The following is a 16,437-nucleotide window of genomic DNA, read 5'->3' as shown; positions in this document are numbered from 1 at the left end:
AGCAAACTACCCAATAATCCCCAACCCACCCCACCTCCCCCATACCCCGGTGCGATTGGATTCCCCCTGTGTGGGGGGGGTAGGATTAGTAAGTTTGCAGATGATACCAAGATTGGCTGGGTGTTTAACAGTGAGGTTGAGTGCTTTGGACTACAGGAAGATATAGATGGGATAGTCAAATGGGCAGATAAGTGGCAAATGGAATATAACCCTGAAAAGTGTGAGGTGGTACACTTTGGAAGGAGTAATTTGACAAGAAAGTATTCAATGAATGGCATGACACTAGGAAGTTCTGAGGAACAAAGGGACCTTGGCACGTGTGTCCATAGATCTCTGAAGGCAGAGGTTCATGTTAGTGGGGTGGTGAAAAAGGCATATGGGACATCTGCCTTTATCAATCGAGGCATAGATTACAAAAGTAGGGATGTCCTGTTGGAGTTGTCTCGAACCTTGGTAGGGCACAGCTGGAGTACTGTGTGCAGTTTTGGTTGCCACATTTTAGGAAGGATGTGATTGCACTGGAGGGGGTGCAGAGGAGATTCACCAGGATGTTGCCTGGGATGAAAGATTTAAGTTATGAAGAGAGGTTGGATAGACATTGGTTGTTTTTGTTGGAGCAGAGAAGACTGAGTGGTGACCTGATCAAGGTGTACAAGATTATGAGGGGCATGGACAGGGTGGATAGGGAGCAGCTGTTCCCCTTAGTTGAAGGGTCAGTCACGAGGAGACATAACTTCAAAGTGAGGGGCAGGAGGTTTAGGGGGGAGGTGAGGAAAAACTTTTTTACCCAGAGGGTGGTGATGGCCTGGGAGGGTGGCGGAGGCGAGTTTTCTCACATCCTTTAAAAAGTACCTGGATGAGCACTTGGCAGGTCATAACATTCAAGGCTATGGGCCAAGTGCTGGTAAATGGGATTAGGTAGGTAGGTCAGGTGTTTCTCACTTGTCGGTGCAGACTCGATGGGCCGAAGGGCCTCTCCTGAACTGTGAGATTCTGTGACTGTGCTTCCCCGCCCCAGCCCACTGACCCATTGTTGTGTCTTGCTTTTCTTTGAGCATGCTGCCTGCTTTGGGTCACATCCCTGTCTTCTGCCTCTCGCCTTTCAAGTGTTCTGTCCCTTTCTTTCTCTCTCCCCTATTGCATTCACTTATTTCACACCCACCATTGTCCTCCTTGTTTTGTTTGGAAAACAGGTGACTCATAGCTGACCTAGTTGAGCTTTTTCAAGATTATAAAGGGAATTGACCAACAACAACTTATATAGCAGAGGCTTGTCCAAACTTTTCAGGTGGTCGGGGGGGGGGGGGCACGTTTCAAAATTTTTCTCACCCAAGGGACCAATGAGCAATTTCAGACAGATAAAGTTTGGCACAACATTAAACACGAAATTCAAAAAAAAAAAATTTTTGTGGTATGAAAACAGTGCGCAATAAATAAAAATGAGCATTAGTGTAATCAGGTGAGAGGGCATGTGACCAGCTCACTCCCAGACTCAGGTGAGAGTGGATGAGAGTACTTGTTGGTGTCTGGAGGTGAGGGTGAATGAGAATGCTTATACCAGGAGCGAACCAGACTTATGGAAACACTGCGCCCCCATGCACATGTTCCCCTCACACTCTTCCTCTGCGCACGCACGCTCCTCATGTTCCGCCCGTGCGCATACGCTCCCTGCCCCCCACACACACGCTCTGTCCCTCAATGTGCACAAGCCATCTGACTGCCTGCATGACCTCCCTCAGACCTCCCCATGCGCCCTCCCTCTGAACTCCCTCCCCCCGCCCTGTGCACACTGTCTCCCCCCCCGCCACCCAGCGCCACTGGTGTTTGCTGCTCCTCCAATCATAGATTGTGTTTCTCCAAAATTTGCTCCTATGAGCCTATCAGCAGCAAATGCATGAGAGAACGGTGATTGGAGGATTTGGCCGCATAGGTTGGCTTCCCTGGCCACATAGGGTGGCTTTGCAGGCCACATATTGGACAAACCTAATATAACAGTTCTAACGTAACAGAATGTGCTGAGGCATTTCATTGGAGCATTATGAAACAAAGTATTACACTGAGCCACATGAGGATGTATTGGGTCAGATTTCCAAAAGCTTTGTCAAAGACATAAGTTGTAAGGAATGTCTTAAAGGAGGAAAGCGAGTTAGTGGCAGAGCGATGTAGGAAGGAAATTCCAGTACTTAGGACCTAGACAGTTGAAGGCATAGCCACCAATGGTGGAGTGATTAAAACTGAGGATGCTCAAGAAGCCAGAATTAGTTGAACACAGACATCTTGTTGGGTTGTGAAGTTGAAGGAGATTACCGAGATAGGGAGGGGTGAGGCAAAGGAGGTATTTGAAAGCAAGTTGTCTGACTGAGAGCCAATGTAAGTTAGCAAGAACAGAGGTAATAAGTGAACAAGATTTGGGTGTGATTTAAGACATGGCCAGCAAAATTTTTGACCCTCAAGTTTACAGACGGTAGAATGTAGGAGACCAGCCAGGATTGCATTGGAATAGTCAAGTCCAAAGTTAGCGAAGGCATGAATGGAGGTTTCAGCAGCAGATGAGCTGAGGCAGGGGCTGAATAAGATAGTGTTACAAAGGGGGATTTAAGTGGTCTTGATGCAAATATGTGGCCAGAATCTCATCTCGAGGTCAAATATGACACCAAGGTTGCAAACAGACTGGCTTAGTCTCAGACTGTTGCCAGGGAGAGGGATGGAGCCAGTAGCTAGGAAACAGAATTTGGAGCGCAGATTGAAAACAATGGTTTCAGTCTTTGCAATATTTACTTGGAAATTTTTGCTCATTCAGTACTGGATGTTGAGTTTGCAGTTTGATAATCTGGTCATTGTGGAGGAGTTGAGAGAGGTGTTGGTGGAGTAGACCGAGTTAATCTAGGTAAATTATTCATCATGGTGAATGGCTCAAAGACCAGTAACTGCGTGTTACAATTTAGGAGTAAGAAGCAAAGCTAAGAGGAGCTTTTTAAATGCAATGGATTTGTGAAATCAGTTATTGTGAAACTCATAAAATGAAACCGTATAAGAACATAAGAACTAGGAGCAGGAGTAGGCAACTCAGCCCCTCGAGCCTGCCATGCCATTCATTACGATCATGGCTGATCTCATTTCGGCCTCAACTCCAATTTCCCGCCCTCTCCCCATAACCTTTCAACCCATTACTTATTAAAAATCTGTCTATCTCCCCCTTAAATTTATTCAGCGTCCCGGCATCCACTGCATTCTGAGATAGTGAATTCCACAGATTCACGACCCTTTAAGAAAAGTAATTCCTCCTCATCTCTGATCTAAATCTACCACCCCTTAGCCTAAAACTATGGCCTTATATAAGATGGGGTTTGAGAGCATTGGATGCATTTCTAGTGATAGGATAAGATAACATGGTTACCATTCATTCACACATGTTGACTCCTTTTGTTGAAGAGACCTAGTCTCAGTTCATGAGATTGACAAAAACCTCCTAATTAAAGTGAAACTATTCTTGAAGTGAAACCTTGTTATTGTGCAAATGCAGTATTATCAGGATGATTAAGCCTATATTGACATTTTATAGTGGTAACTAAATTATCTTAGTTTCAAACAGCCAATCTCAATTTGAAATTGGAAGTTGATTTTTGTAATTTTAAAATGTCACTTTTTTTAAAAAATGTAGTAATATCCAGTTATGCCAGGCTGTTGCCCATTAAAAAGGAATGAACTTGTTAGACCAATTGGCCTTTTCTTGTTATTAAAAAAAAATTGTCATCCTGGCTACTGTTCTCTATCTATTTGTAAAACAACAGTGGGGGGAAAGGAGCAGGAGATATTTCTGATTATCTTTTAATAGTGTTTGTTTTAGTGACAGCTGATTTATAATTAGTAAGTTGTATATAGATGATGAAGTAAAAAGGGATGAATACTTGTCATCATTTTATTATCTTCGGTTTATTACTGGTGTTATTGTCCTTTGGAGATTGTTGAGTTTTGATACCAAAAAATGGAACTGGCTCTGGTTCTTATAGGACAGCAATTCCTTCCTTAAAATTGTGTCTTTTTTAATTCTGTTTTCCAGGAACTACAGCTAGAGCATGCAAGGCAAGCATTTGCACAAAAGGACAAAAACAGAAGTGGCACAATCGTGGCATTAGACTTCAGCGATATCATGGTTACCATTCGTTCACACATGCTCACTCCGTTTGTTGAAGAGAATCTAGTCTCAGTAAGTGAAATTAACAGTTTTTTTAAAAAGAACCTCCTAATTAAAGTGGAACTATTCTCGGAATGAAACCTCTTTGGCAAATACATATTATCAGGATGATTAAACCTACATTGATAGTTTACAGTAGGTAACTTCGTTTCAAACAGTCTCCCTCAACTTGAAATTGAACACTAATCTTTATAATTTTAAAATGTCATATTCGAAAAAGTTGGGTGCACTATAAAGCTGAATTCTCCGTTGCTTTAATTTAGTATTGTGCTATCAAAGAGTTTGCATGCTTGCTTGTATGAATCAGAGAACACACGTGGGCCAAAGAAAGATTCTTACTTTGTGCTTTGAGTTAATCATTAAAACTAGTTTCTTGAGATGTTTCAGTTTGAGTGCAGCTGAAATCAACACTTAAACTATTGAACATAACACATAGCCCGGAGAATTAACTGCAGCTGAAAGGCAGTTAATGCTTTTAATAAAAATGTAGGTGAGTAAAATGATTGATGCATTCCATTCAATGTGTAAGGGAGTAAGCACATTTATTAGGATATAATTAAGCCAGTTTCATATACAAGGTTCTTAATTAAAAATGTGCAAAGCAAATGGTGAGAGTCACATGCAGATTTCTTTAAATAACTGAACAAGATTTACTCTCAACAATCACAATATGATCTCTTATTTAGCAGACCATACTTTAGTGCAGCTACGGACAAGAATATAACTCATCTTTTATAATTGAGGTGTGCGGAAGTTTCTTCAGTCTCTGTCAGCAGGAGTATTTAATTGTTTCCAACTAACACAGCAGGCACATTGTTCTGCCTAAAAACCTTTGACGGATTTGTATTCTTTCTGCCTCACCTTTACCAGGGATCTGTTCAATTATGACTGGACCCAGTAGATCTCTCCCCACTATTCCCACAGTCTGAGCAATGAAATCCTGAACCTGGAGTTGGTTGCACCTGGAACACCTTTACCAGTAGCATGTCCCTTCCTATGCATAATATACAGACTTCTTTCAAAAGCAACCTAACACATTTGAGAACACATTGGCTTCCGAGCTCCTCAGCGTCAGATTTGAGAGGGGGGTGGGGGGAGGGGGGAGGTGTACCTCAAAGATGCGCTGGGGATTCCCTGTGGGAGGTTTCCAGGTAAGGGTTTGCATGGCAATTGCCTAGAAATGTTCACTTCCTCTGGATAATTGTGCTGTGCTGGGAACCATCTGGAAATGCGGCTTAAATCACTAACTTCGCTTGGTTGTATGGGGTTATACCAGTAGTCACTCAGAAAAGGTCAGAGGAATTAAAACCTCTTCTAACTTCTGAGAAACTATTGTAAAAACCCAGACCGACCCCAAGGGACGCCCCCGCCCCCCAACCACCAGAAATCCCCCCCCCACCCCAAAACTTCTGGCACCCATAAGACATAGGAGCAGAAGTAGGCCTTTTGGCCCATCGAGTCTACTCCACCATTCAGTGAGATCATGGCTGATCTGATAATCCTCATCTCCACTTTCCTGCCTTTTCCCCATAACCCTTAACTCCCTTACTGATTAAAAATCTCTCTATCTCAGCCTTGAATATACTTAACGATTCAGCCTCTAAAGCCCTTTGCGGTAAAGAATTCCACAGATTCACTACCCTCTGAGAGAAGAAATTCCTCCTCATCTCTGTTTTAAATGGGCGCCCCCTTACTCTGAGATTATGCCCTCTGGTCCTAGACTCTCCCACAAGGGGAAGCAACCTCTCAGCATTCACCTTGTCAAGCCACCTAAGAATCTTGAATGTTTCAATAAGATCACCTCTCATCCTTCTAAACTCCAATGAGTACAGGCCCAACCTACTCAACCTCTCCTCATAAGAAAATTCCTCCATTCCCAGGATCAACCTAGTGAACCTTCTCTGGACTACCTCCAATGCCAGTATATCTTTCCTTAGATAAGGGGACTAAAGTTGTTCACAGTATTCTAGGTGTGGTCTAACTAGCGCCTTGTATAGTTTTTTGCAAGACTTCCCCATTTTTATACGCCATTCCCTTTGTAATAAAGGCCAACATTCCGTTTGCCTTCCCTATTGCCTATTGAACTTGTATGTTAGCTTTTTGGGATTCATGCTCAAGGACACCCAAATCCCTCTCTGCTGCAGTCTTCTTCAGTCTTCATTTAAATAATATTCAACTTCTCTCTTCCTGCCAAAGTGCATAACCTCACATTTTACCAAATTATATTCTATCTTCCAAGTTTTTGCCCACTCACTTAACCTGTCTGTATCCCTCTGTAGGCTCCTTGTGTCATCCTCACCACCTGCCTTCCCACCTATTTTTGTCATCTGCAAAGTTGGCGATAGTACATTCATTTCCCTCATCTAAGTCACTAATATACATTGTAAATAATTGAGGCCCCAGCAGTGACCCCTGTGGCACTCCACTAGTTACAGGTTGCCATCCTAAAAATGCCCTCCTTATCCCAACTCTGTGCCTTCTATTAGTTAGCCAATCCTTTATCCATGCTAATATACTGGCCCCAACACCATGGGCTCTTATTAAGTAGCCTTATGTGTGGTACCTTATCGAATGCCTTTTGGAAATCCAAATATATTACATCTACTGGTTCCCTTTGTCTATCCTGCTTGTTACCTCCTCAAAGAATTCCAATAAATTTGTTAGGCATGATTTCCCGTTCATGAAGCCATGCTGACTCTGCTTGATTAGATTATGTATTTCTAAATGCTCTGCTATTACATCATTTATTATAGACTCCAACATTTTCCCAATGACAGATGTTAAGCAAACTGGCCTATAGTTACCTGTTTTTTGTCTCCCTCCATTTTTAAATAAGGATATTACATTGGCAGTTTACCAATCCTCTGGGACTTTTCTAGAATCTATGGATTCTTGGAAGATTATTGCCAGTGCATCCACTATTTTTGTAGCTCCTTCCTTTAATATCCTGGGATGCAACTCATCAGTCGAGGGGACTTATTGGCCTTTAGCCCCATTAGTTTCCGTAGTACTTTTTCTGTAGTGATTGTTATTGTAATTATTTCATCTCCCCACTTTTGTCCCTTGATTATTTAATATTTTTGGAATGCCATTAGTATCTTCTACCATGAAGACTGGAGCACAGTATTTATTCGTGTCCTCTGCCATTTCCTGGTTCCCCATTATTATTTCCCCAACCTCATTCTCTAAGGTGCCTATGTTCACTTTTGTGTCTCTCTTCCTTTTTATATATTTAAAGAAGCTCTTACTGTCCATTTTTATATTATTTACTAGTTTATCTTCAAAGTTTATTTTCTCCCTCTTTATTTTTTTTGATAACCTTTTGTCAGTTTTTTAAAATTTTCCTAATTCCTTCCTTGAATCCTTCTTCCTCACTGGGATATATCATTGTTGAGAGTCATGAACTATTTTCTTAAACATCTGCCATTGTTCATCAGTTGTCTTTTCTGCTGAACTGCTTTCCCAGTCCACTCCAGCCAACTCTGCCCTCATTCATTTGTAATTACTCTTATTTAAGTTTAGTACTGTTGTTTCGACCCAAGTTTCTCACTCTCAAACTGAATACTAAATTCTGCCATGTTATGGTCACTGTTTCCTAGGGGATCCTTTACTCTGAGATCATTTATTAAACCTGCCTCATTACATATTACCAGATCCAAAATAGCCTGATCCCTGATTGGATTCACAACATATTGTTCTAAGGAACTGTTCTGAATACACTCTATGAATTCTTGTTCATGTCTACCTCTAACAATTTGATTTCCACAGTCTACATGAAGATTAAAGTCACCCCTGATTAATATACTGCCTTTTTTACATGCCCTCATTATCTCCTGATTTATTCTCTGTCTTACAGTATAGCTACTGTCAGGGGGCCTATAGACTACTCCCATCAGTATCGGTGCAGACTGGATGGACTGAAGGGCCTCTTCTGCACTCTGTGATTCTGTGATTCTTCCCCTTGGTATTTCTGGCCTCCATCCATATGGATTCTACATCTTCTGATCTAAGATTCTTTCTTGCTATTGTACTTATTCCATCTCATACTAACAAAGCTACCTCGCCACCCTTTCCTTCCTGCCTGACCTTTTGAAAAGTCACATACCCCTGACTATTTAGTTCCTAGCTTTGATCTCCTTGTAACCACGTCTCTCTAATAGCTATAAGATCATACCTATTAACCTCTGTTTGTGCCATTAATTCATTTATTTTGTTCCAAATAATATGTGCATTTAAGTGAAGGGTCATTAATTTTGCCTTTTTACCATTTTTTTCCCCCTCTGACTCTCTTTGATGCTGTTTTTTCATGTTTGTATACTTTGTCCCTTCTTGTCACACCCTGGGTATCATTGCCTAAGTAGCTGCCCTGCGAGGCTGCCATATCCTTTTGCTTTGTAAGCCTACATTTTCCCTTTCCAGCACCCTCCCCAACCCTCTTATCAGTTTACAGCCCTAGTTATTCAGTTTGCCAGGACACTGGTCCCAGCACAGTTCAAGTGAAGCCCATCCCACTAGAACAGCTCCCTTCTACCCCAGTACTGGTGCCAGTGCCCCATGAACTGAAACCCATTCCTCCCACACCAATCTCTGAGCCACGCATTTAACTCCTTGACTTTATTTACCCTATGCCAATTCATCCGTGACTCAAGTAGCAATCCTGAGATTATTACCTTGGAGGTTTTGCTTTTTAATTTAGCCCCTAACTATTCAAATTCTTTCAGCAGAACCTCCTTTCTAGTCCTATCAATGTTGTTGGTACCAACATGGACGACAACAACTGGATCCCTCCCCTCCAGTTCCAAGTTCCTCTCCAACCCTGAGGAGATGCCCTTAACCCCGGCACCAGACAAGCAACACAACCTTCGGGACTCGTGCTAACGGCTGCAGAGAACAGTATCTATCCCTCTAATTATACTGTCCCCTACCACTACTAAGATCCCATTTCCTCCCCCCACTTGAATGGCTCCATATACCACAGTGCCGTGGTCAGTTCGTTCATCCTCCCTGCAGTCCCTGCACTCATCCGCACAGCTTGCAAGAACCTTGGAACTGTTGGACAGTTGCAGGGGCCGAGGCTCCTTGAATGCTACTTCCTGGGTCCCCACACCTGCTTCACCTTCAGTCACAACTTCCTATCCCTGATCACAGACCAAATTTGACTTACCTAAGCTGAGAGGTGTGATTGCCTCCTGGAGCAAAGCGTCCATGTAACTTTCCCCCTCCCTGATGCGGTGCCATGTCTGTACACACACACACACACACACACACACACCCCCCCCCCCCCCACCACCCCACCCCAACTCCCCCCGATCTCCGACACCCAGTCCCCCCAATCTCCAACATCCCTGACCTCCGACACTCCTGTCACCCCCCACCCCCCCCCCCCCCCCCCCCCCCCAACCCCCCCACCCACCCCCCTCGGACGTCCGACCAATCTTTCCACGCCCCCCCCCACAAACCCAAATGCACTTAACCTTAGACACTTACCTTCTCCCTGGCCCGTCAATTTCCCTGATCCTTTAAACTTACCTACCTGATGGCAACAAATGCTGTAAAAAAAAAAAAGGGGGGGCATGGCTTCCTTCAATACGGTGGAGCCTTGCTGCAGGCCCCAAGCAGCTCCGGTGAAAGGAAGTGGCAACGTATTTTTCAAGACCAGTTAAGTAGATATTTGTTTCTTCTAATTTCTTTGGGCCAGCACTTTGATGCTAGTCGGAGATTGCGGCCCATTGTTTTAACTGTAAACAGCTCTATCTTCTCAACATTGAATGGAGGTAATAAGATTGCTATAGGTCATCATGCCCGTACATTCCTCAGAGAAATACTATCTCCATGAGAAAAGTGATTCACCTGTGGCTGACTAAATACTAAGGATAGTATTAGTTTAAAGGAAAAGGCTAATAATGCTGCAAAGAATAGTAAGCTCGAGGATTGGGGGAGTTTTAGAAACCAGCAAAAGGCAACCAAATAAATTGATAAGGGAAAAAGATGAGAGTGAACTAACAAATATGAAAAGAAATTTCAAAAGCTTTTACAAATATGTGAAAAGGAAGAGAGTAGCAAAAGTAAATGTTGGTCCCTTGGAGGCTGAAATTGGAGGCTTGGAGGGAGAAATTATAATAGGAATCAGGAAATGAAAGATGTTATGCAAATATTTTGTATCTATCTTAACAGAAGGAGACACAAAAAGCATACCAAAAATAGCGGGGAACCAAGGTGCTAAATCTATTAGAGTATAGGGTACATAAAGGAGAAAACAGTGGATGTAGTATATTATATTTCCAATTGGCATTTGATAAGATGCCACATAAAAGATTATTACACAAAATAAGGCCTCATGGGATTTTGGTTTAATGTATTAGCATGGATAGAGGATTGGTTCATGGACAGAAAGCAAAAAGTAGGGATAAACAGGAAATGTGCAAGTTGGCAGTCTATAACCAGTGGGGTTTTGCAAGGATCACTGATGGGTTTTTAATAATCTATATTAATGACTTAGGTTATGGGTCCAATTAAGTTTCTGGTCATTGGTGAACCCCCCCACCCCGCCCAGGATGTTGATGAGGAATTGGGCTGAGATGATTGGCTCAACAACCACAGCCGCCTTCCTTTGTGCTAGGCATGAACATACAAACATACGAATTAGAAGCAGGAATAGGCCCCTCGGCCCCGTGAGTCCGCTCTGCCATTTAATAAGATCATGGCTGATCTGATTTTAACTTCATATTCCTGCCTACCCCCAATAACCTTTCATCCCCTTGCTTATGAAGAATCTACCTACCCCTGCCTTAAAGGTATTCAAGGACTCTGCCTCAACCACCTTTTGAGGAAGAGAATTCCAAAGTCTCACAACCCTCAGAAAGAGAGAATTTTTCTTCATTTTTGTCCTAAATGGTCAATCCCTTATTTTGAACATTTTGAGTTTTGAGTTCTAGATTCTCCCATGAGGAAATATCCTTTCCACATTACCCCTGTCAAATCCCTTCAGCATATTGTATGTTTCAATCAAGTTTCCTATTACTCTACTAAATTCCAACCATTGAAGGATTTTCCTCCTGATTCCCTTTGACTTCAAGTTTGCTAGGGCTCCTTGATGACACACTCAATCAAATATTGTCTTGATGCCAGTCGTAGTCAGTCTCACCTCTTGAATTCAGCTCTTTTGTCCATGCTTGGACCTGGGCTGTAATGAGTTCAGGAGCCAAGTGGTCCTGGCGGAACCCAAACTGAACATTGCTGTGTGGGTTATCGGTGAATAGCTGCTGCTTGATAGCACTGTCAATGACACCTTCCATTCACATTGCTGATGAATGACAGCAGCCTGATTGGATTTGTCCTGCTTCTTGTGGATGGGACAGAACAGGACAGTTTTTGTCTTTGTTGGGAAGCAAGCACTGTAACTGTATTGGAATCGCTTGGCTAGGGGAACAACTACTAACTCTGGAGCGCAAGTCTTCGGCAGTCCAAATGGGATGTTATCAGGACTGATGGCCTTTGCAGTATCAAGTGCATTCAGCCGTTTCTTGATAGCACAAGGAGTGAACCTAATTGAAGTCTGGCATCTGTGATGGTAGGGACCTCCAGTAGGAGACTATGATGAATGTCCACTCACCACTTCTGGCTGAAGATGGTTGCAAACGCTCCAATCTTGTTTTTTGTACTCACAGGCTGGGCTCTTCCATTCCTCCATCATTTGAGGATGGGGACATTTATGGAGTTTAATAAGAACATAATATAAGAAATAGGAGCTGAAGTAGACCCTTTGGCTCTTTGAGCATTTTCTGCCATTCAACAGGATCATGACTGATTTTTCTACTTCAACTCCACCTTCTCTCACTTCCCATATTCCTTAATTCTCATAGTACCCAAAAGCCTATCAACCTTGAATATACTCAACAACTGAGCAACCGTAACCTTCTGGGATAGAAAATTACAGATTCACAATCCTCTGAAGAAACTTCTTCTCATCCCAGACCTAAATGACCAATCCCTTATTCTGAAACTGACCCTGTGTTCTAGATCACCCAACCGAGGAAACATTTTCTCAGCATCTACCTTGTCAAGCCTATTAGGAATTTTATATATTTCAATTAAATAACCTCTCATTCTTCTAAACCCCAAGGAATATAAGCCGAGTTTATTCAGTCTCTTCACCCCAGGAACCACTCTATTGAACCCTTTGCTTTACCCTCTCTTGGGCAAGTATGCCCTTCCTTGGATAGGAAGTCCAGAACAGCTCTCAGTACAACATGTGTGGCCTCAAATACCCTTTATGATTGTACTAAGATTTCTTTACTCTTATACTCTAACCCAGCTGTAACAAAAGCTAACATATCATTGGCCTTTTGAATTGCTTGTTGTACCTGTATTTTAATTTTTTGTGATTCATTTACAAGGACACCCAGGTTCTTCTGAATGAAAACATATTCCATTCTTTCATCATTCCAAAAATATTCTGCTGTTTTATTTTTCCTATCAAAGTGAATAATGTCACACTTCACATTGGGTAGGAACATGGCAGGTGGAATACATTCACCCAACCTGTCTATGTCAATCTGCAACCTCTTTGAATCCTCACTGCTTACCTTTCCAGCAAACCTGGATATTTAATTGTCCACCAACATTCATGACTGGATTGGTAGGACATCAGAGACTTGAACTGATTTTGATAGCTTTGGGGCTACTTAGCTCTTTCTGTAGCATGCTACTTCTGGTATTTAGCATGCATACAGTCCTGTGTTGTAGCTTCTCCAGGTTGGTAATCATTTTTAGCTTTTGCTCATGGTATTCTCTCCTACGTTCCTCATTAGACCACGTTCTCTAGCTTTCTGGTAACGGTAGAGTGAAGTTTTGAATCTATTCCATTTCGCAAGGTGCTACGATCTCAGTAGAGGTCAGTAACAATTATTTAGAAAAAGAAGTAGGAAATCCTGGCTATTTACTAATAGCATGAGGACACAGACTTCTTTGGTTTAAAATATAATTTTTACTATACAAGAGACAACAAAGCAAACACTAAATACTATCTATCCTATAATCTAACATGCAGAATTAATAGAAATTAAATGTGAATTAACAGGCAAATTATGGTTGAATATAAACTATAAATTACACATTAAGTGGCAGATACAACTAAGACAAATCTTAGGAATTGTCTCAGCAGTCCACTCAGGTTTTAGTGATCACACTCAGTCACAAAGTCCTTCAGTCTCTGTCTTCCTCACAAGAAATTTCAGCTTCTCTCCTTCTACGAGCTAGTTTTATCCCTAGCCAACAGCGACATGCAACCAACCTGAGTTCCACAGGCACGACCTTCGCTACAAATGGCACACGTCTGCAGGGCCTGCTCAACTGTGTCCAGATGGGGTAGACCCATCAATGTTATCTTCAAGTAAAAGAAACACCTGCTGCAACAATATCGTTGCTTATTCTCAGCTTCTGGATCTAGCCTTTATCTTCTTCAGCTTGCTTGCACTTCACCAGTGGACTCATTAACTGCTACTGTTTCATCATCCATTTCCTTTACTGGTACAGTCTTTTCCAAAGACTCCTTAGGCTATCCCTAAAACCAACAATTTTTGGTTTTACATGTCCCATCTTAAGGCAATGAAAGCATTCTTGTTTATTTACATCACTTTTATCCTCTATACTTCGATTTTTATTGACCAAAATAGCTTCTGCCTTCTCCCTAAAGCCAGAATCTTTTCTATTCTTCGTGGGTTTACAAATGGAGATCTACTGATTCCTAGCTGCCTTTGTGATATATCATAACCATCTGCCAGAACTGCCACTTACCTTATTTTGAAAATCGTGCGGTCTTCCAGGTGTGACCTGATGGTTTTTGGGATGCTGTTTTGAAGTTCTCACATTATTATTACTTTACTCGCATTCTCAGAAGTATCCTCTGACTTAATTGATTGAAGCCACCAACCAAGTAACATTTCTTTCTCCCTGGCAAGTTCTACAAATGTTTGATTTTGTCTTTTCAAAATCTGAAAATTTAATTGATGTGCTTCGGAGACAAGCTCATTAAGTACTGCAGTTTTAACTCTCATAATTTGAGCATTGTTCTTCAAAAAGGCTAGAATAAACATCCATTGCTTTTCCCACCAAAACACTCTTCAAAATAAGAGTCTGTGTGTCCTTTGGTCACCCTAACTTTATAGCCACCTTTTCAAAAGAGGTAAACTATCTCAACTCTGTCCTCAGTGAATTCAGGCACCAGATGAAAATTCTTTGTGAAATCAAAGCTTGGAGTGGGATTTGACTCACCATCTGAACTGTTAGCTTCTCTTTCACCATGCAACTAAAACTTTTCTTTAGTCAAATTATACTGTCTGGTTTCTTTTCTCTTTGGAACTCTGTCCCTTTCCTTATCTCTTTATTCCCTTGCTAACTTCTCTCTCTGGAGTTCAAGTTCAAGCCTTCGCATTTCTCTTTCCTTTTCCTCCTTTTCAAGTTCAAGTTTTTTCATCTCCCTTTTCCCATTTTAAGCTGCTTTATTTGTAACTGAATTCTAGTTAACTTGAGCTGTGTGCTACCTGCTTCAGGTTTTTCTTCCATTCCAAGTGCTGTGCTATTGCCTCAATTATGCCTGCTTTTTTAGCACTTGTCTTTAACTCTTAACTTCAACTTTTCTGCTAATGCTATTAACCTAACCTTGATTAATTGTTGTAAATCACTGAGGGAAAAATCTTCCCTCTCCAGAAAAGTTGTGGGAATTGACAAAGTCATTCTGATCTTCAGTAAGTATAGTAAAATTCACCATTAGTCAGTCTCAACATCTGCATCTGTTTTTGGATTCAAACTCCTGCAAAGAGCACTGGATTTCATTAGGATTTTGGTAGAGACCAGTTTCAAAAAATAGATGAAATTCGAAATCCCAGTTATTTGCTGAAAGAATAAAGCCACAAGCTTTCACGGTTTAAAACAAAAAAAATTGATATACAGGAGTCAACAAAGCAAATACAAAATGCTATCTATCCTATACACCCAGAATTAACATGAATTAAACATGAATCAACAGGCAAATGGTTGAATATAAACTATAAATTGCATGCGAAATGGCAGATACAACTAAGATCTTACAAATCGTCCCAGCAGTCCATTCAGATTTTAGTGATTACACTCGATCACAAAGTCTTTCAATCTCTGTCTTCCTCAAAAGGAAGTTCAGCTCTCCTCCTCCTAGGAGCTAGTCTGATCCCCACAGCAGCGTGCAACCAATCTGAGTTCCACAGGCACAGTCTTCACCACATACAGCACACCTCTTCAGAACCTTCTCAACTCTGTCTTGATGAGGTAGACCCACCAATGTTATTTTCCAATTGCAGAAACAGCTACAGCAACTTATTTTCAGTTTCTGGACCTGGACTCTGCCTCCTTCAACTTTTCTGTTGACTCTTAACTGCTAATGCTCAGCTTGGACTGATCAGTGTCCTTTTATACCTTTTAAACAGGATTGGTTTGCCCAGAGGTTTTGGTTGCCAAATCTCAGTTTGTTTTTTCTTACTTTGAAACCAGAAGTGTCAGTTTCCTTTCTATGTTTACCTGTTGTTTTTCTCTTTCTGTTCCCTTTTCAGTTCAATTTATGTTTTGTTTAGGGTCTGCTTCAAAGACATACAAATTAAATTTAAAGGCACAGATTCCCTCAGTGGCAGTGTGGAGCGTATCTTCACTGTGAAGACTAAGACTTTGTCTCCCCAGGGACCGTATGATGGTCACTCCTACTAGTGATGCCATGGACAGATGCATCTGCAACAGGTAGATTGGTGAGGACAAGGTCAAGTAGGTTTCTTCGCCCATGTTGGTGTTCTCACCACCTGATGCAGTCCCAATATGGCAGATAAGTCTTTTAAGACTCGGCCAGTATGTACAGTAGAAGTACGAACAAGCCACTCTTAGGGACATTGAAGAGGGCTGTGATACTCAGTCATTTGGTAAATTCAAGGCTGAGATAGACAGATTTTGGACTCCAGTGGAAATGATGGATATGAGGTGGGTCATAGATCAGCCATGATCTTATTGAATGATGGAACAGGCTCAAGGGGGCTCTATGGTCTATTTACATTTCTTATATTCTTTTTGCTCTTCTAGGTCTCCAGGCTGGGTTTATTTATGTTCAGTGTACTAAGGAGAGCTTGAGGGGAAAGGTATTAGCTGTTGAGATGTCTTTATGATGATTTATTACGTACTTTCTGAGATTTTCACATTTATTCACAGGAACAGATGCAGTGCCTGTT

At 41.7% G+C, this 16,437-nt stretch overlaps 1 protein-coding gene across 1 annotated transcript in view; it reads left to right on the top strand.

Annotated features, from left to right (window-relative positions):
* slc25a12 (solute carrier family 25 member 12) overlaps nucleotides 1-16,437 on the top strand; it is a 147,399-nt gene that overhangs the window by 35,696 nt on the left and 95,266 nt on the right. The window contains exon 6 of the mRNA XM_041200800.1: nucleotides 4,061-4,207. Coding sequence (XP_041056734.1) covers nucleotides 4,061-4,207 — 147 coding nt within the window. The remainder of the gene's footprint in view (nucleotides 1-4,060; nucleotides 4,208-16,437) is intronic.

This window comes from Carcharodon carcharias, chromosome 12 (assembly GCF_017639515.1).
Source record: "Carcharodon carcharias isolate sCarCar2 chromosome 12, sCarCar2.pri, whole genome shotgun sequence".
Lineage (NCBI taxonomy): Eukaryota > Metazoa > Chordata > Chondrichthyes > Lamniformes > Lamnidae > Carcharodon > Carcharodon carcharias.
Note: the sequence above shows the minus strand (reverse complement) of the source record. Positions and strands in the feature narration are given on the sequence as shown.